The sequence below is a fragment of the Candoia aspera genome, chromosome 18 (assembly GCF_035149785.1).
Source record: "Candoia aspera isolate rCanAsp1 chromosome 18, rCanAsp1.hap2, whole genome shotgun sequence".
NCBI lineage: Eukaryota > Metazoa > Chordata > Lepidosauria > Squamata > Boidae > Candoia > Candoia aspera.
Genome location: NC_086170.1, coordinates 4520914 through 4545352, shown reverse-complemented (window position 1 = coordinate 4545352; position 24439 = coordinate 4520914). Strand labels below are relative to the sequence as shown.

The following is a 24439-nucleotide window of genomic DNA, read 5'->3' as shown; positions in this document are numbered from 1 at the left end:
GCGGTCCCTCATTGACTTTGCTTGTTGGAAGCCCCCTGGGAAGGTCGCAGATGGCGATCACGCGGCCCCAGGATGCTGCAGCCGTCGTAAATGCGAGGACCAGTCATAAGTTGCTTTTTGCAGTGCTATCCTAACTTCGAACTGTCATTAAACGATTGGCCGTAAGTTAAGGACTAGTTGTATTAAGGAGGCGTCTGAGGATATAGGCAGTTCCAAGCAAGGTATTTTTTCGTAAAATTAGGGTGTTCAAGTCTGATAAATTCAAAATTTCCAAATATCGAGGGAGCCCTCTAGGTATTGCCCCAAGGGCTCCAATCACAATTGACGTAACAGTGGATTTCTTTTCCATAAGCGTTCAGCTTTGATCTGTGAGTCCTGCTATTGCCTAATTTTTTCCAATTGCTTTTCCTCAATCCAAGCGTTACCCGGTATAGCAACATCAAGGAAACAGATTTTCTTCTTTTCAATGACTGTTATATCAGGTGTGTTATGAAGAAGGTGCCCGTCTGTTTGGTTTTTAAAGTCCCGTAATATTTAGCCCACTCATTTTCCAAAACTTTCTCAACTTGATGGTCCCAGTGGTTCTTCCTCCCCTCAAATCCAAACCTCAGGCAAAGTTTCCAATGAATAATTTTGGCAACTCCGTTCCGGGCAGTGATTTGGGTGTTGTTGAATCTTCTGAAGACTTGGAAATCTGCTGGTTTTCCTCCCATTCAATCCAGTATGTCAGGTTGGTCTATCTAAGTGTTTCTCAACCTCAGCAACTTTAAGATGTCTGGACTTCAACTCCCAGAATTCCCCAGCCAGCATGGCTGGCTGGGGAATTCTGGGCGTTGAAGTCCAGACATCTTAAAGATGCCAAGGTTGAGAAACATTAGCTTAAAGCATTGGGTAAACCAACCCACTGAGCTCCAGCAATCATAGAGTCTGTTCTCTAAAGAAGCCAGACCCTGGGGAATTCTGGGAGTTGAAGTCCAGACATCTTAAAATTGCTGAGGTTGAGAAACACTGGTCTATCTAGTAACCAGCTTTCCATGATTGGCTTCACAACTCAACCTCCGCATCCCTCTGATTAAACACAGTGATGGAGGATGCTTCTAGCCACAACCCTTGACTGTGATGGAGCACCCCTGTTCAAAGGCAGTCTATCTCGACCTTCCGGGCGATGCACGCCAGGGGCTTAACCCAATCCCGGTGCGAGCATCCCCCTTTTTCTCTGCCAAACAAAGAAAGAGGAGAGGCGCAACACCAAAATAAGACATCCATGCTCTCTTGAGCAAAGTCCGGCTTCAAAGTTGCTAACTGGGCCCAACCTTGCCTAGGATCGCATGGCCAAGCGCCCACCGTTTGCATTTCTGCACCCCAACGCCACAAGCATGATCATTAATAACGATTAATCATAAACCTCCCTTTTCCCCAGGTTCTTTTTTGAAGGCAGCTCCCTCCCTCTCCAGAGCCTTCCTCAACAGCCCCCCTCCCCAATTTTTGCTGCACCCGCTGCCTTCCCAGCCCCCCACCCCCCCACCCCTTGCCACATTTCTGACCTGAGCTCTGAGCAGAGCCCTGTCTGCCGGACGGTAATTGAAAATAGCAAAATTCCCTCTTGGCTCAGCGGTGGCCGCTGGTAACCTGACACTCCGAGAAGAACTTCTGAATGGAGGTTGGGAGGGGGGAAGACCCCCCCAGCTGCCCCCTCCTTCCCCCTTGCTGCGTCCCATTCCTAGCTCTTTCCCGAGACATCACCCGCATTATGAGGATTAACGCGATCCAAGCTGGCTGGGCTGCTTTGATTAATCCAGGACTGACTTGGGGGGCAGGGGGAGTTTGCTGGCAGAATTGGCAGCTGACACCAGACAGGCATTGCGGGAGGACAGGATGGATTGGAGCTGGCAGCCTTTCAGGCCTTAAAAAGAAACTGGAGATGGTGGCAGTTATTCTGCCGGGCATGTGTCCGGGGTCCTGATAGACCCCTAACAGTTGAGCCCTCCCCCCCACCCCCCACATAAGACAGACAGCAAGAGAGAAAGGTGGTCTGTCTCATAGCTGAAGGTTGCAGTGGTGGGAGGGAAGAAAAATAATCATTTTTTAACTTTAGTTTGCAAATGGACTTTCTGGTGGGACGGGACGGAGTGGGATGGTGCTTCTCTGCTGGACCTCTTCCCCAGCCCCCCCCCGGCCCCATTCCTCCCCCCAGCAGTGATGTCAATCAAAGACAGTTCCCATAGCAACAGAAGGCGGGGATGGCTTTTAAAAATCCATGCGCTCCAAGGCATTCTGGCATGAGTGCACATTCTCTTTTCTTGGTATCCAAGGAAGCACAGGCGGTGTGTCTTGCTGCAAATAGGCTGACAACATCAGAGGATCCAGATGCCTGCACCAAGCCAAGGATAAGCCATGTTCTGACCCCTTTGGCCAAGCCAGAGCTGTCCTCAAGTTGGGGATCCCACTCAGGGATCAAAGCTGAGGATCCTCCACATTGAGGATCAAAGTTGAGGATCCAACTCAATCCCAGCCTGTGTTTGCACAATGCACTCAGCCTGGTTACCCAGCTGACACACCATTTCCCCCTCTTCATTTTATTGTGATATATTTTTGAAAGAATAAGAATTAGACAGTATAAATAGAAGAATCAGGTAGAGGTAGTGAAATACGGACAGATAAACAGTAAATCTGAAATATCGTAACACTAATATACAGGCGGTCCTCGACTTATGACCATTCGTTTAGCGACTGTTACAACAGCACTGAAAAAAGTGACTTACAGCTAGATAGACAGATGCTAGATAGAGACAGATAGATGAGAGATGAGAAGAAAGAGATTCTTACTTTGTTCTAGCTTTGGGTGGGGGGCAAAAATGCTAGTGAGCATTATGCAGCCCTTTCCCAGAGACCAGGAACATCCTCAACTGGGGATAGATTGCAAAACCAACTTGGTTGTGCCAGGGAACATCCAGGCTTAGTCGATGGGGTGATTGACGGAGCGAAGGAGCATCCTTCAACATCTGGCTGAGCCAGGAGCATGGAAAGCATCCCCCAGTTGTGATAAATGGATTTACAGATGCGCGTCTTAGCTTTCCCTCTGCCGTCTTCCTTTTTCACCGTTTAAATCTCAAGTTCTCCTTCTCCTGTTTATGCAGCAATTTGCATATTTTGATACCTTATTTTTCCAGAGCCAAGAAAATGAACGGAATGGAGCGGCAGCTAGAGACATTTACCGAATAATTAAATTAAAAAATAAAAAGTCGCCCAGTCAATCTCCTGGCCCCCGGTCCAACACCTTAAACAATAGAGCACGCTTCTTTCTAACTGCTTATATAGACACTTGCAAACACAAGTGACCCTCATTATAATATATTATGGTTGATCATACAGTCAGCCAGATGTTCAGACAAGATTTGGCATTTTTCTCCACCTATCGAGTCCTTCCCAAGGACCTGGGATAGGCAGATGTTGTTTTTTAATAATATTAAAGGATCGTTGCAGGATGTAAGCTGTTCCTATTATTATTATTATTATTATTGCTATTATTATTGCTATTATTATTGCTATTATTATTCATGACAGTTCCATTCCAGTCTAGCAACATTGGGGGAAAAAAAATTGAGCATGGGGAAAAGCCCCTTCACTATTTGGCACATGTATAAACTAACTTTTTTGTTTTAAGCCAAAAAGTAGATATGTGAATCTCTTTACTTAGAACCCCCCTGCAGATACGCAAAGCCACGGGGGCAATGGACTTGCAGGCAACGGGGCTGTTGTGTTGTTGTGCATACACACTGATGGTATTGCCCACCGGGGCTTGAATTACGTAGACTTACCCGCCTTCGAGGGGGAACAGTGCCCACATCCTGAGCTGATTCCAAACCAAGTCATTCTGCGTTACCTGTGGGGGAATGGCACCATGCCCCGGAAGATGCCAAGGAGCATTTCAGCATCCCCTTCACAGACACACAGACGCACAGACACCCACCGTGGTCTGAACACAACTTCCTCTTCCCCTTGAAAGTCGCCTTCTCTCCTACTTTTCCACATAAGTGAGAAAGCCTGGAGTGAGTGGAGGATCAACGATGGCCCACTTAGGTCTTCTTCTGGATGTTAATGTCAGATGGGATCCAGGGTCAGGCCAGAAACCCAGTGAGGAAGAGGAAGATAGCAAAAACAGAGGGATTGATTTGACCATTGGCTTCTCTCTGGCTTTGGCCTGCCCACCCCCTTTTAATTTCGTTCATTGGCATTTTCAAGAGAGATCTGGCAACTCACCCTATTTCCACTGAAGGAGGCAAGGTTAAATTTAAATTTTGAAAAAAGGGGAAAATGTTGCTTGCTCTGCCCTCTGGAATGGCACTCTCCTAGAGCTTCAGATCTTACAAGGAGCAGAGATCCCCTGTTGGAAGTTTTCAAGGGGGAAATCAGGCCAACCCATTGAGGATCATGTAGTTGTAGACACTGGTCTTTCTTTGATCCACCAGAGATCCCAACACCCTTCCCTACTGGGCCTGGAGTGATGCTTTGTTCCCTTCACATCCCAGCCTCACTCTGCATTGTTGGTGTGGCAGTAAATATTTGATATGAAGGCACCATGGCAATGTTCCCTAAGCGTTGATTAGAAGGTCACCAAAAAGTCCATGGCAGTATCTCAAGAGCTTCTACCAAAGATCTTCCTTCCCACGATCAAACAATGGTGCTTAGATGACCTTCACCTCTTTCTCCTGCAGCTCCTTCAGCGGTGTCCATCATGCATCAAGTGAGCCGGATGGTGGACAGCATCACCCTCTCGTGGTCTCAGCCGGACCAGCCCAATGGGGTCATCCTGGACTATGAACTGCAGTACTATGAGAAGGTAACAAGGAAAGAGGTTGGGGACCCAGGAGGTGAAGATGGTCCACATCTGGATTGTGACCTGCACAATGAAGCCCTACCCTTACTCCTTTTCCCATGGTCCCCACCATCACTGATCGGTGGTCATATCTTCCAGGAATGGTCGTGCCGCATAACCGCACAAACAGAGCTTATCCCTTGAGATAATCACACAGGGACTGTAAGGTCCTGCCCACCACTTTGCATCCTCCCCCACAGCATGTTTAACATGGTTACTGAATTAATCCGTTTTCTGGACTTGCACAATACATCAAGCCATAAACTAACCATGTCATTAGGTGGGGAAAGGGCAGGGAGGGAGTAACCGTGTGTGAAGTTGACGTGGTCCAGAAACAATGAAAACAGTAACAAAACAATAAAGCTGTGGAGAGGTTCGAAGCCTATCTCGTTCAACCAAAGAGGATGCTGTTATCACCAGGGGCACCTGCAACGGGGTCAAAAAAGTCAAGATGGCAGCCATGATGGTGCAGTTGATGCCCCACGCCTTTTTACACATACAAAAGGGGGCAGGGCATCTATTACACCATCACAGCCATTGTCTTCACTTTTTTGGACAGCCTTCCCCCCCAAGATGCCCCTTTTTGTGACAGATCGAAATAAGAATCTATTTGTCTCAGGGTGGTGGGGTTAGGAAGACTTCTCCATTGCACAAGAAAATAGAACATGGATATTGGTGGAGGTGAGAATGTGTGTTTTTTTAAAAAAAATGCTAATTAAAACCGCGCTTAAAAGAGGCCACCAGACACACTCCCCATCTGAGATTACAAAAGCCAAATGCTCTATCCGCTCAGTGACCTATTTTCAATTGCCAGGAGGAAAAAAATGCAGGGGGAGTTGATGCTGCATAATTCATCCCCGCTCTCTTGCAGAAATCAGCTCTCTGCTCTGTGGCAAAGGGACACTTTCTCTCTTCCGGTGCATTTCTCCTTTTACCCAATTTTTGCAAACTCAAAACACCAACTCTGCTCACTCTCTTAGCAAGCCCATAATTTTACAAGATCTGCTGTAAAATTAAGAGGGTTGTGTGACAGTTGCAGATTTTGGAAAGTGGGCCAGGCACCTGCACCAGTCTCCGGCAGAGGTAAACCAATATTTTCAGATTCTAAACACAATTAAATATCAGAAAACAGGTTGAAATATTTTGGCCCAGCTGCTGGGTTATATTGCCAGCCACGCCCCTTGCAACCCACAATGGAGGCTTTTCAGCTGAGAACAAAATTCTGCAAGATGCTAAACCGTAAACCTGGGTTTGACAGAATGCAGGAATTTAGGGAAAAGAAAATCTGAACATCGCGGGAATGGAGCAAGGGTTTTCAAGCTGTTTCAGGCTGCAGAACTTGTTTAAAAAAAACTTTTGAAATCCCTGATCAAAGGTCTAGTGACAGAAAATTGACAATAAAGGGGAACTTTTATTCATTGTAATATATACTGTATATATTGTATACCGTATGGATATACTGTAGTTACTTGAATTTCACAAAAATGGATGCCCCAATTAATGGCCTAAAGCATCACTTATTGTAGGTATAAAAAGTGAACTGTTTATGGTAAAGGCAAAATTAATCTTTCCAATGCACAAAATTGAAAAAAGTCACCGTTATTTGGGATTTTAATGTTTTAATCAAACAAATCGATGTTCAGTTACTGGGACGTGATTGCTGTTCCTTTGAAAAATTGCAACAGATGCCCTAGGACATTCAAGTCAGTGTTTTCCAACCTTGGAAACTTTGAAGATGTGTGGACTTCAACTCCCAGAATTCCCCAGCCAGCGTATCCCACAAACTCTCATGTACCACGGTTTGAAAAACCCTGTTCTAGAGACCTTTGGTATGAAATGTCCTGTCTTTCAGGCTTCACCAGGCTGAAAGTTCAGCTGGTTTCCTGGAAGTTAATTCCCCAAACTGGAAGCAGCGTGATGTTTAGATGAGACAGGAGAGGTCTGGAGGAGGAAAATAATATTCTAGAGTTCTCTGGAAGGCTCCATTCCTGGGACTTTGAATCCCACCCACCCCCTCTGCAATTGCTGCGTCCCATTAACAGGCTCATACAATTAAACCATACTAGTCTGTACAACGTGCCAAGATAATATATAGATTCCTACGATACACTGAAACAGAAATGAGGTGCAAAGGTCTTCAATAAATGAAACCCAAATCAAATTTCCAAGTATAGTATGGGGGATGGCAGATTTAGATTACTGCGAAAAAGACTTTGGGGTAATAATGGATTTCACGTGTTGAGCCAGCAGTGTTACGTTGCTGCAAAACAGGCAGATGCGGTTCTCTTATGTATTGGTCAGACCCCATTTTATGTCCTGGGCCCAACCTTGAAGAAAGAGTCAGGGAAATGGGGACAGGTTCAAAGAAGGCCAGTGAGGATTGTGGGGGGGAGGGGGGCTGGTTTAGAAGATGTAATGTATGTGGGAAAGACCTTGGGAGATGGAGCAAAGAGATCTTGCCAAGGGAACTGTCGGATAAGAGGGAGCTTAGCCCACAGCTGCATAACGGGTGGAGAAAGAGGCTCAGGAGGGACCCTCCCTGGTTTCTCGGGCTGTAAAAGAGACAGGGGAGATTTGTCCTTTCAGACTTGCAAGATTCTGTCAATGTAGCCTTACAATAAAGTAGAATGAGCTCATCTGTCCGTGCGTCCTGTCTGGTCTACCTGGCAAGGCTGGCAGAAACTGACCCTGTGAACAGAGATTGAGGGAGCCAGATACAGATGTGCCCTTAAGAAAAGACCCTAGGATTCTTCCCATATGTGAAGGATGTCCCAGAGAAGAAATGGGTTCCCTTCATGGGATCAAGCAGAGGGTGAGCAGCCATTGCTCAGGATACTTTACTTTGTAGCCTTGCCCCGAGCGGGGGTTGGACTGGATGGCCTCACGGACCCCTCCCAACTCCAAGATGTGATATTCTACCCAACGCCACATCACGGTCCGGTGGCCTCGCCAAGGCCACATCAGCCTGCCTGTTCTCCTTCTTTCCCAGAATAACCGTGGTTGTCTGTCCTCAGCAGGATCTGAGCGAGTTCAATGCCACGGCGGTCAAGAGTCCCACCAACACCGTGACCATCCCCAACCTCAAGGCCGGGACCATTTACGTCTTCCAGGTGCGAGCCCGCACGGTGGCCGGCTACGGGCGCTACAGCGGGAAGATGTACTTCCAGACCATGACAGAAGGTGAGAGGCGGGGGCACCGAGGTTGGGCTGGCCTAGGGAGTCATGGGCATCCATCAGGCCACACGTATATCTGGTCTCTGGAGGGCTGTCTGTCTGTTGGGGTGCTGCAGTGGTGGAGTTCTGCACTGGCAGGGGGTTGGACTAGATGATCTCCAGTGTCCCTTACCTGCTTCCATGTCATGATTCTTTGAAATTACGAGAAGTAGATTTCAGTCGGACACCTTTTCCTAAGGGGAGGAATGGTTCCACACTCCTCTGGCTGGCCATGTTTAAACTGAGGCTGTCACGAATGCTGTGCAAGTGGATTTCTGCACTGAGCATGGGGTGGGACTGGATGACCTCGGAGATCCCTTCTGGCCTTTCCCTGCTATGATCCTATGACATCCTAGCAGAAGTGACATGCCTTGCCTCCCTGCTGATGCCCACCACGGAGGCAGGCCTTGCTGAGCTGACAGTTAAACTTTTTCTCCGTGTCGTGGCAGCTGAGTACCAGACCAGCATCCAGGAGAAGCTGCCCCTGATTATTGGCTCCTCAGCAGCAGGCCTGGTCTTCCTCATTGCCCTGGTGGTCATCGTCCTTGTGTGCAACAGGTAGGCAGAGATCTGGCCCAAGGGGTTCTCAGGGAGGGAAATTTGGAAAAAGCAGGAAGAGGTAGACCATTTTAAAGAGGCTTCCGTTTTTCTGCCTCTTGCCCAGGATACAGTTTGAATATCCCACACTCCCTGGATGCCTGGCGTCGGTTTCCTTTCCCCCCCTCTACAGCTTCCCTGGCCGCCCCCATTTTCTGATTTTTCAAGCCCTCCCTGGGAGAAGCTCCCAGTCAGGGGTGTCCACAGGGTGTGGTCAAAAAAGTCAAGATGGCAGCTGCCGTGGTGTGATTGGAGTGCCATCTATGTTTTTCTGTGAAGCACCCAGAGTCAGTTGGAGTCAGGCCGTGTCTAAATTGGAAATACAGGTAGTCCTCGCTTAACAACTATTTGTTTAGTGATGATTCAGACTTACGACGGTGCTGAAAAAATCGACTTGCGACTGGTCCTCACACTTACAGCCATTGCAGCATCCCCATGATCACAGTTTGGGCACTTGGCAACTGGTTCACATTTCTGACCATTGCAGCATCCCGTAGTCGCATGATCTCAGTTTTCAACCTTCCCAGATAGCTTCTGGCAAGCAAAATCAATGGGGAACCGCGTGATTCACTTAACGACCACATGGTTTGCTTAAGGCCGGTGGTGAGTCACTTAACAACTATCACAAAGAGGTCATAAAATCAGGTCAGATTCACTGAATGACTGCTTTGCTTAGCAACCAAAATGCTGATCCCAACTGTGGTTGTTAAGTGAGGACTACCTGTAAATAGATAAATAGTAAAACTCAGGCAGCACTTCGATTGCACAATGGCAGTGGCCATCTTGACTTTTTTGACCATGCCTTGCAGACAACCCCCCCCAACATTTTCCTTTGAGATGAAGCCAGGGAGACTCTGGAATTCAAAAGCAGGAGGGAGGGATACGGGAGAGATTTTACCTGTGTGCAGGTGGTTGAGAAGGCTGTGAGTTAACTGCGCACCCTTATCTGCGCGGACCTGCAACTCTGCAGCTCTGAGCTGCATTCGAGGGGGGCGAGCTCAGTCTCGCTGGGGAAGGAAGGGCTGGGGAGGTCTTGGCTGGGGTGGGGGGACGCTGCCTCTGGGCTGACTGCTGAAGCCCAGCCTTGCCCCCTGCTCTGCTAGTCCATCTGCCCACCGCTCAGCCCGATGCTCTCCTTCCAGAAGACGTGGATTTGAGCGCGCCGATTCTGAGTACACCGACAAGCTGCAGCATTACACCAGTGGCCACAGTATGTATGAAGGGGGCAGATTTGGGCCAGTCGGGGGCAGTGGGAAGAGCAGCGTTCACCGCAAGGCGGGCTGGCATCGGAGCGATAACCCGCGCACCAAAACGCGAACGCCACTACCGTACACTCACATAGATGCCGTTTAGTCATTTACACCCTGCTTGCTTTTTGATTGGGGGGGTCCCACTTTTAGATTTAGGCCCGGCCATGACTGGGAAGGTGCACTTGATTGTAAGAATGCATTCGGTGTGATGGGAAACCACAGGCTGGCGATTGCATTTCCTGCAATCATGCAAGAAAGTGTTAAGACCCAGCAATGTGGCTTGTGGGGTTGGTTAAGCTGGGTTGATGTTAACTAACAACTAACTTTTGGCATAGCCTAGCTTGCAGGGTTGTTGTGGGAAGGGGAAAACAAAACACCTCTCCCCCAATAAACTTGGGGTGCCCTGACCCATGCTCGCAGGGTGTACAGGTAGTCCTTACTTAACAACCAGAATTTCAGTTCTAAGCAAAGCGGTCATTAAGCAAATCCAACCCAATTTTACAGCCTTTTTTGTGGTGGTTGTTAAGTGAACCACATGGTTGTTAAGCAAATCACACGGTTCCCCATTGATTTTGCTTGCCGGAAGCTGGCCAGGAAGGTCAAAAATGTCGATCCCGAGACCATGTGATGCTGTGATGGTCGTAAGCGTGAGGACGGCTGCAAGTTGGGTTTAGCACTGTCATAAGTCCGAACCGTCGCTAAACAAATGGTTGTTAAGCGAGGACTACCTGTAATGGGGTGAGCAAATGACAAAAATCTGCTTTTTCTCCTTGGAGCAGTTACTCCTGGCATGAAGATCTACATCGATCCCTTCACCTACGAAGACCCCAATGAGGCCGTCAGGGAGTTTGCGAAGGAGATTGACATCTCGTGTGTCAAAATCGAGCAGGTGATTGGGGCAGGTAAGGCCAACATCAGGAACCCTGGTTGCTGGGAATTTATCTTCTTTTGCTGCTGACTTTTTAAACGGCCCAAGAAAATCCATTCAACAACCTTTTTAGCCCCCTGGAATGACCTGTACTAGTTTGAGGCATTTGGGGTAGAAATGTAGAGGCTCACCCTGGCCCAGCTTGTATGGGCTTCCTGCAAAGGGGGTCAAAAAAGTCAAGATGGTGTCTGCAATGCTGGTCACTCACACCATCTTGACTATTTTGACCTCCCCACCCACCCTCAGTGGATGCCCCAATATCACGGGACTGATCTTGAAAAAGCTAAGCAGTCTTGGACCTGATTTTTTTCCCTTTCTTTTCACTGGAAATCCGAAGGAATATCCCCGGCAATCGTCTTCAATGCTCATGAAGCTTCCAGGAGCGCATTTATCTTGCGCCAGAATATAGTGGCTTTTAAATCATTTTAATCTCGAGTCTTCCCCCCTCTGGTTGAACGTGTTTTATTGCATTATTGCTGCTCCTAGCGTTCTAAGTCAATCTGTGATCTCACTTATGGGGCGGATTACGAACATCCGAAAGCAGAAATGAATTGTGCAGAGAGCGGGGGCCACCCCATCAAAGGGGGACCCCATCAAGTGGGGGGGATGATGAACTGCCCCCCCCCTCGCCGTACAGGGGATCAACGAAATGGTTCATTGAACAGCGGCGGGGACAGGATGAAGCCGCATCCGAGGATCTCTTGGGGACCGAAATGTAGAAAGCTGAGGTTTCAGAGGGGCCAAGTGTGTTTCTCTATTCTTGATCCCCCCCCCCACTCCACCAGGAGAATTTGGTGAGGTGTGCAGCGGCCACCTGAAGTTGCCGGGCAAAAGGGAGAGCTTTGTGGCCATCAAGACTCTGAAATCGGGGTACACCGAGAAGCAGCGGCGGGATTTCCTGAGCGAAGCCAGCATCATGGGTCAGTTCGACCACCCCAACGTGATCCACTTGGAGGGGGTGGTGACAAAGAGCTCCCCAGTCATGATAGTCACCGAATTCATGGAGAACGGTTCCTTGGATTCCTTCCTCCGGGTAAGATCCCAAAACGGGGTGCAGCAGCTTCTCCCTCGCAGGTCACATCCCGCCCTTAGGGAAAGAGGGGGCACGGGACTCTCGACCTCCATTTGCACAAGCAAAGAAAGCATTTATTTTTCTAGCCCCCCTCCCGCAAAGCAATCGTTTTGCTCAATGGAGTCGTTCACACAACATCCCAAACCTGGGTTGCCTGGTTTGCGTGATACATTGAACCCCAACAGAAGATGAAAAGAAGGGTGTCCTAAATGAGAAGGGTTTGCCAGTGAACTTCTTCTGTTCAAGCAGAGGCTTGAAGGACATCTGCCCAGGATTCTGGCATTGGGCAGGAGGTTGGTCTTGATGGCCGCATGGGCCTCTTCTAACTCCCTGATTCTGTGAAAAAAAATAGCCAACAGTAAGCACATGTGGGGTTCTGTGTGAATGCACCCACTGGACCTGCATTGACCTGGTTAAGCGTGTTGTGCGAATCAACAGAACAGAGTATCTGCAGCTCAAGGTTGAATGGTGGAGTCCTTGGTGCTCTCTGAGCTTGGTTCTCTGAAGACGTTGCCTAGTTGGGCAACGAAACATCTGCAAGAAAAGAACCAAGCTCAGAGGACACCAAGGACTCCACAGGGTTGTGAGCATGTCAAAAAGAGTCAGTTGCCTGAGGTGGAATTAACTATGTTCACCAGCCATGGTTTAGGGACACTGAAGGCCATTCAGCCACCTCTGATGGTCTACCTCACCTTCTGAGAAAATTGCTGGAGTAGAGGAACAGCTGAGCACATTCTCCCCAGTGATGGCTTATGTCCTGGTTAGCATGATTCTATGCTTTTAGGAGATTTGAATGGGTTAGTGGTTGACTAGGTTGAGGAGGTTGTGTGAACAGGAGTCCTGTTGAATCAGGCCAAAGGTCTATGTCACGTAGAGGCCACTCCGATGCATCAGGAAGGTCCACAGGCAAGACTGAGGATGACTTGTTCTACAGCTATCTGAAGTTCAGCTTTTGAGATGAGGGAAACCAGGTCTCCTGGCTAGGAGATCCTTGAACCCCAGTGGCCAGCTCACACCTCCCATCACCTGCCCTGGATGCCACCCAGCTTTCCTGTCCTCATGTTCTTCTCCTCAGCAAAATGATGGGCAATTTACTGTGATCCAGTTGGTGGGGATGCTAAGGGGCATCGCCGCTGGCATGAAATACCTCGCTGACATGAACTACGTCCACCGTGACTTGGCGGCACGCAACATCCTGGTCAACAGCAACCTGGTCTGCAAGGTCTCTGACTTTGGGCTCTCCCGCTTTTTGGAAGACGATACCTCGGACCCCACCTATACCAGCGCTCTGGTAAGATGCTGCAAGGAGGGGTGGAGGTGGTGGGCCAAGAATTTGAAAGCTTACTGAGGCAAGACGGGGGGCAGGCCAAGACTTCCTTCCTGACACTTCCTGCTTCTTCTCTTTCTCCTGAGGAGCTGACATACGGCCCTCAGGCTGTAGACTGGCCGTGTCTAGTTCATGCCAGCCAACCCTGATCTGGCCCTCTGGAGACGTGCTGAATGACAGTTTCCAGACAGCAATGGGAAGCCTGGGAATTGTAGTCCAAAATGGCTGAAAAGGGCCAGGTTATGGGATTCTGATCTCCTCCGATGGGTGAAGGCTCTTCTTCCCTGACGAGACCAAGGCCTCGCACGCAAGACAAGTGCCTCGTCACTGAATTGTGGCTATGCTGTGACCAGCCCATTACTCCCCCCTCAGTTTCTCCAAGTCCAAGTGGATCAGTGGCTCTTGAAGGAGGCTGGGAATGGTCAGTCTTGAATACAGGCAGTCCTCGCTTAACGACCGTTCGTTTAATGATGGTCCAAAGTTACAATGGCCTCCGGAAAAGTGCTTTACGACCTGTACTCCCGCTTATGACCATTACAAAACATCACACCGCACCTGCAGTCACACGATCACAATTTGGGCACTCGGCAGCCGACTTGCATTTACGACCCGTTGCAGCATCCTGCAAGTCACGTGGTCGTGATTTGTGACCTTTTTTGCCGGTTTCCAGCAAAAAACCTCCATTGAGGAAGCTGGATTCGCTTAATGACTGTCGTAAAAATGGTCATAAAATCAGGTCCAGTCGTGTGGTGACTCGCTTAACGACCACACCACTTCACCACCAGTTTTCCGGTCTCTATTGTGGTCATTAAGTGAGGACTACCTGTCTCAAAGAAGAGAGACAGAACAGGCTGTCTAACCAAGGAAGTGTCAGGGTGCTCTGCATGGGTCCCTCTTCCCCAAAACTTTTCTTTCTCACTGTGCAACCAAGAATTGTCCCCTCCCTCAAAAGACAAGTAGTGCATCCACCCCACCCACCCACTGAATATCCTTTTCTTGAACCAATTCTTCTCCTCGCCTTTGCAGGGTGGGAAGATCCCGATCCGCTGGACGGCGCCTGAAGCCATCCAGTATCGAAAGTTCACTTCCGCCAGTGATGTGTGGAGCTACGGCATTGTCATGTGGGAGGTGACCTCCTATGGGGAGAGGCCTTATTGGGATATGACCAACCAGGACGTAAGTCGCAGCTCCAGGACATCTGGGGAATCACTGGGCGTGGTAGATGGGTACAGCTTCGAGTGATAGGAGTGGCCTCACCTGTCAGCCTAGACAGCAGAAACCGGGGGATTTTCAGAAATAATTGGCTGCTTCGGGAAAAAAGGGGAAGGGAATCTTGTGGGAATCTTGCATTGTTTGGGATGCTGCTCCTGCTTTTCTATAGAGGGGTGAGAGAAAGGCTTTAATCCAAACCATCCCTCCTAACTCAGAATCTTTGTCATCTAAACTCTGCTGGTTTGTGACCATAATACAGGTTGATTTGATTTGATTTGATTTGATTTGATTTGATTTGATTTCTAAAGCACCATTTTCAACCTGCTACCCTCTAACCACCCTTTAGACCACCTCCCTGTTCTTCAAACAAGATGATTGTGCTAGCCTGGAAGGGTTGATGGTCCTCAAAGGCAGGAGGACAATTTTTTTTGTCTTCCTAATGCTGAAGGTTATGCTTTCAGCAGTTCCATTTCTCAGACCCTTCTCTTTCCAAACTTGCAAAAAGCCTTCTCAGAAAGTGAAGCGGTGGATGGGTGCAGCTTGTTCGTTTTTGGAAGTAGAACCCCAATAACACAAAGCTGGGGCCATCGAGCATAACATTCACTCAGGGTTCGAGAGGCCCCCGCTGGTGTAAAGCTCGTGCCCACCCATGAGTCATTCATTTCCAGGTAATCAATGCCATTGAGCAAGACTATCGATTGCCACCATCCATGGACTGTCCCAATGCTCTTCATCAGCTCATGTTGGACTGCTGGCAGAAGGACCGCAACCACCGGCCCAAATTTGGACAGATTGTCAACACCTTAGACAAGATGATCCGAAACCCCAACAGCCTGAAAGCCATGGCACCCCTTTCCTCAGGGTAAGGAAGCAGAGCAAGCCTTTGACTTTGACACTGAAGAAGACCTTGTGTCTTCTTCATGGATTGGAAGAGGTCTTTCACGTGGGATGGCTGGATGTGCAACGTGGGGATCTATCACGGGGTTAGAAATGGAAGACGGTCACCAAGGTTAGGAAAAGCTGGAATAAGGTTCCCTCCCCGAAACACAAACCCACACCCACGCACACACACACACACACGCTTCTGTTTCTTTTGTGCCACGAAAGCCCACCTTTCTCATGGTTGAATTTCTAAAAGTTTTCCCCAGACTGGTTTTCCCCAGCTTCCCTCGGCGTTCAGTTTGTTCAGCCCGTTGCATCTTTTATTCCCCTGGTTCTGTTTCATGGTAAAACACTGCACAAAACTTATCTGGAAATATGTGTGTGTGTGTGTGTGTGTGTGTGTGTATCTAATACCTCTAACTATGCAATAAAATTAAGTTGTTTTCTTACAGCATTTTTATTTATTTATTGAATTTATTTATTTATCCAATTTGTCCCCGCCCATCCCTCTGGGCGGTTATTTTGGTAATGCGTGGAAACGTATGTGCAGGTCGTTGCACTCAGCCCAAAATTGTGGTGTTGCGACACTGCAGCATTGTACCAAGGTTTTCAAGGATGAACCATTTCCATTGAGGGCATAAATTAGAGGAGAATTAGGGAATTGGAGGGGCTGATAAAATTCTACAATAACAAATGAAAAAGTGGAGAATTTGCTAAGTGTTGACCTGGTTTAAAAGAAGAGGACTTGAGGAGGCAGTTTTTGGAAGCATTCCCAGGCTTGTGTAGTTTAGAAATGTGCCAGGTTGGGACCAGAGTCTGTTGTGGTTGTCTTGCAGGATTAATCTCCCCTTGTTGGACCGCACGATCCCGGACTATTCCAGCTTCAACACGGTCGATGAATGGCTTGAAGCGATCAAGATGGGCCAATATAAAGACAGTTTTGCCAGCAACGGTTTCACCAGCTTCGACCTGGTTTCCCAGATGACCATGGAGTAAGGACAGGTCTTGGCCCCGGATTCGCAAAGTGACGCGTCCCGCATTAACGAGGGGCGGGGCTTGGATTGCTCTGTTGCAGCCGCCATCTTGACTCGTTTGACCTTCCCCTGCAGGCACCTCTGAGGTTTACAGCACCTTGCTCTGACCTGGTACTGGGAATTTTATCAGCACACCTGAATGGTATCAAAATGGGGAGGCTGATTCATAGACAGGGACTGGCAGGGGTGTCCATGGGGTGTGGTCAAAAAAGTCAAGATGGAGCCGTGGCGGTGCAGTTGAAGCTCTGCCTGTTTTTATGGGGAAAATAAATAAAAAATAATAAAACAAAACAAAGCCTACATCAGGCAGTGACCTGATGCTTCGCTCCCACTTATCTTCTAGTCTTCTTCCTGGCCCCAGAAATGTCCTACAGGTTATCCTTTGTTTATGACCACAATTGGGACCGGAATTTCCATTGTAAGTCATTGCAGTTGTAAGTTGAGTTGCCACATGACCAGACCTGGTTTAAGACGATTTTATGGTGGTGGTTAAGCAAATCATGGGTCGTTAAGTGAATCACAGGTTGTTAAGTGAATCATTGCAGTCGTTAAGCGAATCCAGCTTCCCCAAAGGGCGTTTTTTGCCAGAAAACGGCAAAAAACATTGCAAATGCAGTCATGTGACCATGGGATGCTGCAACCAGTCATAAATGTGAGTCGGTCATGTGACCATGGGGTGCATGTGATGTTTTGTGACACTCAGCAGTGCTTTACAGGCTGTAAAGGCTGTAAAGCACCCACTCCGAAGCTGTCGTAACTTGGGACCGTCGTAACTTCGGACCGTCGTTAGAGGAACGGTCGTAAGTCGAGGGCACCCTGTATTTTTGTTTTCTCTTTTTTGCATTTTGCCTTTACTTCTGTTTCTTAAAGCAAGAACTGAAAGCGAAACTAGGCTGGCTTCCCTCCTGCTAATCTTCTCCCCCCCACTCTTCTTCCCGGCCCCAGAGACATCCTGCGAGTCGGAGTGACGCTGGCCGGCCACCAAAAGAAGATCCTGAACAGCATTCAAGTGATGCGCACGCAGATGAACCAGATCCAGTCCGTGGAAGTTTGAGACGTGGTGCTTGCACATGGCCACGAGCTTGAGGCCCTGCTCCCTCACTGTCCTAGTGTGTGTCCAGGTTTTCCACGGGCCCTGGGGCCCCCAAAGGAGATGGCCGCTGCGGAGACCGGAGTGCCGAGCGGCTGCAGACTCTGAGCAGAGCAGGGCAACCGGGGATTCTTATTTAGAAGGATGCTCCCAACACAACGTCATTGACGTGGGCCTTCTCCTCAAGGGCTAAGGGATTGCAAACGGCTCTTCTCGGTCCCCCAACCTTCCCAGAAGGGCCCCGAACATCTGGAATGGGGCTGGGGAAGCTCCGTTGCCTTCAAGCTTTGCTGGACGTGATTCCCCCCCAACAGCTCTTTGGGCTGGACTGAAGACCGGGAAGAGACGGGAAGCTATTTTCCATAGCAAGGGACTTCTCAGATGGACGGGTCTTTTTAAACCCTCTTTCCTTTGACGGACAGAAACCCGAAGAAGCGGTTTTTTAGATTCATCTCCTCTCCGGCCTTTCTCCTGGGGACAGAGCCATCTTTGCCTCGCAGAGGGGCCTCCTACGGTTCGGGACCCTGTTGTGTTGGGATTGTGTTGGGATTGCATCGAGTCCGGTGCTTCCCTGGACCGCTTCCCCCGCACCCCCAGCGGCAGCTCGGACACCCTCGAGATGTCCACCAGGCCTTCCCCCCCATAGCGTGCTGTAGACTTGACGTGCATTTCTGTTGTGGTCGTCCCATGTTTCCGCCTTCATTTTGCAATGGGTCCCGAGGACGGTTTGGGCTGCTTTGCGTTGTTTTCGCCCCCCCTCAAATGCAACAATGACCTCCTTTGTGTGTCTGGGGGGCCCACTCCTCTTCCTCCACTTCCAAGGGGTGCAAGGATTTACACCCACCCTGGTCCGTTGGCCAGGATGCTCCCAGGTGTGTGTGTGTGTGTGTGCGTGCGTGCGAGGTCCTATTTCTTTTCTCATTTTCCTTTGCAGTCAATGGGCCTGCCAGATATTCATCGCAAGAAAACCGTTGCCTGCCCTCTGCCTCCTCACACAGGATCTTAGGAGCAGATGTTGGCTGAATTGATCTCTCCTACATGTGCAAAAAAGGGGGAAAAAACGCTCCCAGGGAACCACGAATGGAGAAGGCCAGCTCGGAGTAAGAAGCAGACACTGAAATGAGTAATCTGGGATTCTCACCAGTCTCCTTCAGATTCTGGGGAATTTACAAGGAAAATTAAGGAATGTCAGTGAAAATGCAAGGTTGTAGAAGCTCAGAACAGCCTGGCAGAGCTCAGGCTTAGCAGCCACAGGGCAGGCCTCCAGTCGGTTGAGATATTTGTCACATGCAGTCCTCATATTTTCCAAAGCATGTGTGTGTGTGTGTCAGACCGCTGCCAATTCTGTCCCCTTTGACCAGGTTCTGGCCTTGGCATGGTAAAAAGCAGGGGAAAACCCCCACAGAGTTGTCCAACCATTGCCATGTCCTTGGTTGGTTCAACCAACTTAAACCAGGGTTGGTTTAAGACAGCTGGATGGAATAAATCACAGCGGCTGAAATTTGTGGAACCCTAAGCTGTGATTTATCAGCCCCAGGGGCCACATGCACACAACGTGCCAAGCCAGGAACGAGGACACCACCCATTATTTCACCCGATTTTTCATACTCGGCTAAACCATGGTTTGCTTTAACCATGGTTGGTTGAAGCAGCCCCAGTGCTGGATTCAGCCTTCATGCTGAGCTGTTATGCAGGCAAGACCCAACTTGTACCATAGCTTCTTGCAGTATGTCTGAACCGGAAAGTAAACTTCCAACATCAGGATGGGAAGGTGGGAGATATACCCAAAAGGCAAACTGGCTGGATTCACACAACATTTGCAGCCTAATTAAAGATCTAAAGGCTGCATCAGACACAACATGCGAACTCTGGAAAGTTTTAAACCTGGTACGGTTTCTGTATGCATGTGTGAACACAGCCCTTTGGTTTAAGGGTGTTGAATCCTGCAAGCAAGTTTCATTGAGCAAAGCATATTGTCCAAACAAGCCTCCTTTTTAAGCAGTTTAGACACGTTGATTTTCAAATTGAGGATATTGCTCCACACTATGGCAAGACAGAGCTCTCGTTTCAGGCAACAAAAAAAAAAAATATTTTTCTTGGATGTTTTTTATGAAGGAGCAAGGAAAGTGTCTTTGCTTTGCATAAGACTCTATCTCTTTATTCCTTTGATCAGTGTTTCTCGACCATGGCAAGTTTAAGGTGGGTGGACTTCAACTCCCAGAATTCCCCAGCCAGGCTGGGGAATTCTGGGAGTTGAAGTCCACCCACCTTAAACTTGCCAAGGTTGAGAAACACTGCTTCAGAAGGAGGCCCTTTGATTCTTATATCTTGCTGCTCTGAGAGGAAGGAAGAACACACACATGCGCACACACACGGAACATTTCACACATGCGTGAGAAGGGGAGGCACCCCCAAATCAAAAATTCAACATTGACGGCTTTGCATGAGAATGCTGCTCAAAACTTGCCTTGTTTCTTCCGCTTTAAGTTGGGGGGGCTCGGCTCCCAGTGCCAAACTCTTTTAAACCAAATGAGCTTTTCCATCCGTACGCTGGCCAACAGAGTGCTTTTCAAGCATGTGAGCTCAGCTGATCTTACCTGGAGCATCTCGGCGTGCCAGTGGCATGCCGGCGTTGGCCTTTGTGGCTTGCACCCCAACATCTTGGCCCTCTTCTAAACCCCGCCCATTCTTCCCCATCCTCTCATTCCCACCCCCGCCCCCCATCTGCTTCACCAAGCCCATGCCCACCGTCCTGAGACTGCAATGTGGTTGCCCCATTCTGCCAGACAAAGCAATAAAATGCCAGGCTTGGGGATGCTGCCATCCAGCTGGGAGGGATGCTTGTGCAGGGAGGGGTCCAGGTTTTTCCTGCAAAGGCCACCCCTTGGAGGAGAAAACAGAGAACAGAGAGCTTATAAGACCAAGCCAGGCTTTTCACTGTGATTTTGTTTGCAAGAAGCCAGACAATAAGAGAGGCCGTGTAGAATTCCACCTTGCAATTGTTCCCAAAAGTTTTCACCCCTCAAAATCAAACCAAGAAAACTCACAACTGTTTTTTCTACCTTATTCAGGGGATTGGGGGGTGGGGTTTTGAGAATTCTTCCAAATTTCTTCAGGGGCGCTTCTGAGCTGCACTGATCACTGAAGACAGCAGAGGAAGCTGCTGTTAAGGGTCTGTTCTCTCTGATTGCCCCCCACCTTGTAATCCCATAAAGTGAAAGTATTCAGGATCATGTCCCTCCGGCTGTCCCTTGATCCTCAGAAGCAAATGCTTTTCATTAAACGGAAGGCGAACGGTGGGAAAACGCCGGGGAAATTTTCAGCATGGCATTCTCCAAATTAGAAGGAATATTTCTGGGTTAAAATTTGCTCCTGTGACAAAGCCTGTTCTCAGGAGGGAACTGAAGATGGATGGGGCCACCCTGTCCTGGAAGATGCTTCTCAACAAACTGTGGTTATGCCACCAGAGTAACCCTGCTCCAGATTATTCACTGGTAGTTTGTGGACTGCAGTGGGGTGAATGCAAGGCAGAGGGAGCTGGTGGTAGGTAAGCGTGAGCCACACCTTCCATGCCAGAATGGGGTGGGCTACAGTAAAGGAAGGATTCTGGGCTGGCACGTGCCAACCCTTTGCACTTAAAGCTGAGATATAATTGCATGGCCCCTTGAACGAAATGATGTATGGTTGGGAAAAGGGGGGCTGAAAATTAGGCTGAGGCGAGGGAGACACTCGTAATGGCCTTCCCTGTCTTTCTAAGAACTGGAAAGACTTCAAAATTTCTCCCAAGAAAATAAATCTAGCTGATTCTGGAGCAAGGAAGAGGGGACCCCTCCATGCTGCTTGTCAGACCAGTTTGCTCATGTGGGTTGGATTGAAGTGTTGGCATGCTAGAACCTTGTTCCTCCTGTGTCTCTTCAGTCAACATGGTTAATAGCAAGGGTGGGATCTGGAGAAAGGGCTATAACTGACACTCTTCTCAGTGGGAATAGTGTTGACCATGGACTGACACCACAAATGAGGTATACCTCAAAAGTAGTCTTGATAGACCTTGACACAGAAGGGAGCTAGCTGGCTTGGTTTCATGTTAGTTTGTATTAGGCTACTTGGCCTGAATCTGTTTTTTTTTTTTTGGTCTCCCATAGAATCACTAAATGTAAGCTTTAGAGCAGAGTTTCTCAACCTTGGCAACTTTAAGAAATGTGGACTTCAACCCCCAGAATTCCTCAGCCAGCTTCCATGGACTTCAACCCCCAGAATTCCTCAGCCAGCTTCCATGGACTTCAACCCCCAGAATTCCTCAGCCAGCTTCCATGGACTTCAACCCCCAGAATTCCTCAGCCAGCTTCCATGGACTTCAACCCCCAGAATTCCCCAGCCAGCATCCATGGACTTCAGCTCCCAAAATTCTGGCAGCTGAAGTCCAACCATCTTAAAGTTGTTAAGGTTGATAAACCCTGCTTCAGAGGACATCATCTAATCCAGGAATCTCTGCTTGTTTGATCGATGGGTTTTGTTTCACTGGGTGTGTGTGAGCCTTGAGGAATTCACGTAGGGGGGAAAGACGCCTGACATTGTCGCTAAAGCCCCGTCCCAAATTCAATAAATAGTTTTTGCTCTTAGAATTCGACTTCCATCCAAGAAAGGAAGTGTAGGGATGAATAAAAAGGGCTAATTCTGTTTCAGAGTTGGAAGAAAAGTGGGGGATTGACAAGAATTGCCCATTTGAGCAATGTGGGAAACGCCGTCCTTAATCTAGAAGGGGGCATTATGCTGCTCAGATAAATTGGGTGCCATCTTCAGCCAAGCTCTTGGCTTTCAGTTGGATGTGAACTTGGAACAGGGAGATGGGTGATTTGTGCTGAAAGAATATGGAGGGGAAGTGACTGCAAACAGTAGCAAGTATTTATTTAAAATCAAAAAAATTAAGAGTTTTGTCTGTAATCTTTTTGGGGGGGGGTGGAATTGGAGTGTCTAGAACATTGAATGGACCATCAGATGTCCACCTGCTTCTTTCTTATGGCTTTGAATGATTTGAACCTTCATGAAAATGTGACTCAATTCATTGGCAGGTCCCCATCTCAGGGATACTGCTTTATCTCTGGCTGGTCACGAGCCGTGGCCTCACATGCAACATTTGTCCTTTACCCTTGACAGTATTTGTATTTTTACAAAAGAAAAAAAAATGTGAATAATAGGTGGTTTGCCAGCCCTTGTCACCCAAGGGCGTGTCTTCCATTCCAACCAGGGCTTTCTTCTGACTTCATCAGACATCTTTGGATGTTGTTGGGAAGGGGAGAAGGAAGAAATGAAACGAGATGTATTTATAAAGGACAAGCAGAACCCGCTACTCCGATATCTTTGTAGGAGTATTTTTAAGAAGACTTTTTTTTCCAAAATAAATGTGAAGTGTGAAACTGGTCCTTCCTCCATTGTTTTCTGTTGACTCTTGGCACCTTTGATCTCCCAGGCACGGCTCCGCTGTTGAATAGAAGGAGAAACCACACTCAGTGCTAAAGCTGGAAACATCTGCAGATGGCACATTTCTGCCTCCACTGGGTCCACCTGGGGGATGTGATGCCAAAGGCCCCTGAGAGTGACACCACCATAAAGTTTTCTGGGAAACCTGGTCAGCTAGGGTGAGGTTGAGGGCAGAAGGGGATGGGAAGAAACAGGGGAAGTCCCAAAATTAGGTTGGGTGTGTCCGCTGTGAGTTCTGGAGTTCAAAATCCCTCTCGAGAGATGGTGGACAGCAGCGAAGTGGTGGTGTTTGGTTGTATCAAGCAACAAGAGGAGAGCTGGCCTTGGTCTTTCATGGGATGCGTGTGGTCTAGAGCAGAAGGAAAGAAACGCAAGAGTAATTGGCACGTTGAGGTGGTGTGAATCTCCTGCTGAAATGATTGAACAGGGCTTTGACAATTTCCTGTGCTGAATGGACGTTTTCAGTTCTTCAGTCCGTCCAATGAAACCGTTGACCTTCAGAGTGACGCAGTTGGTGCATTCAGGTTTGTCAAAATCGAATTGGTCAGCTTCAAATGAGACAACTGGAGAAAGTACGGACAGGGCCACCACCTTGACTGGCCCTCGGTGATGTTCCAGTCATGTTTGTCTTCTCTTCCCTCAACTTGGTCAAGCGTGGCCATTTTTCTTCTAATCCACCACCTGCCATATGAGTTTCTGTTGTCTTGATGATCACCTCAAGAAAGCAGTTTTCATTTGATCCAAGACCAAATAATAGGTTCTTCCTGTGATTTGTGGTACTCCTACGAGCCCATGGATTCTTCGGGTCCATACTTCAAAGGCATTTCTCTTCTTTTTCTCATTTTTCACAGCCGTGCATTCCCATTCAGGAAAACCCTGAAAAACGTCCCTGATCGTTATCTAACTTTATTGTTGCTTTCTTCCCTAGCACCATGTACATTGTTGTTTATTCTTGATTCCAAAGAAACAAAACTTCCTCACTGCCAAATGTGAGCTCACGAAGGATGGAGTTGGCATGACTTTTCTCTTCTTAATATTTAACAGATATTTCATTTTTCATTCCATCTTCTCTAATAAGACTTTGTTCTTCTTTCTTTTGGAATAACAAAGAGATACGGTCTGTAGATCGCAAAATGGTTAGTCCTTGGAGCTCCAGTTTTGACTCCAGCTCTCAACTCTTTCAATCATGCCATTCCATGTACAAGCTGCTTCGTTTTCTTGCTCCCATAATCAGATGTTCTGGTTGTTTTTGAGGTTCCTCAAAAGAATAATCAGATGTTCTGGTTGTTTTTGAGGTTCCTCAAAAGAATAATCAGATGTTCTGGTTGTTTTTGAGGTTCCTCAAAAGAATAATCAATCAGATGTTCTGGTTGTTTTTGAGGTTCCTCAAAAGAATAATCAATCAGATGTTCTGGTTGTTTTTGAGGTTCCTCAAAAGAATAATCAGATGTTCTGGTTGTTTTTGAGGTTCCTCAAAAGA

General features: G+C 48.2%; 1 protein-coding gene across 3 annotated transcripts in view; it reads left to right on the top strand.

The window, feature by feature from the left end:
• Positions 1-17445, top strand: part of EPHB2 (EPH receptor B2) — a 46324-nt gene extending 28879 nt beyond the window's left edge. Inside the window, exons 5-15 of one of the 3 annotated variants that reach the window (XM_063317581.1) lie at positions 4716-4840; positions 7894-8056; positions 8539-8647; positions 9832-9896; positions 10716-10838; positions 11650-11897; positions 13012-13227; positions 14290-14439; positions 15144-15337; positions 16194-16349; positions 17337-17445. In XM_063317581.1, coding sequence (XP_063173651.1) covers positions 4716-4840; positions 7894-8056; positions 8539-8647; positions 9832-9896; positions 10716-10838; positions 11650-11897; positions 13012-13227; positions 14290-14439; positions 15144-15337; positions 16194-16349; positions 17337-17445 — 1658 coding nt within the window. Of the gene's footprint in view, positions 1-4715; positions 4841-7893; positions 8078-8538; positions 8648-9828; positions 9936-10715; positions 10839-11649; positions 11898-13011; positions 13228-14289; positions 14440-15143; positions 15338-16193; positions 16350-17336 lie in introns of all 3 variants that reach the window. The other 2 variants (XM_063317579.1, XM_063317580.1) reach the window with 2 other exon arrangements.
• The last annotated feature ends 6994 nt before the right edge of the window (positions 17446-24439 follow it).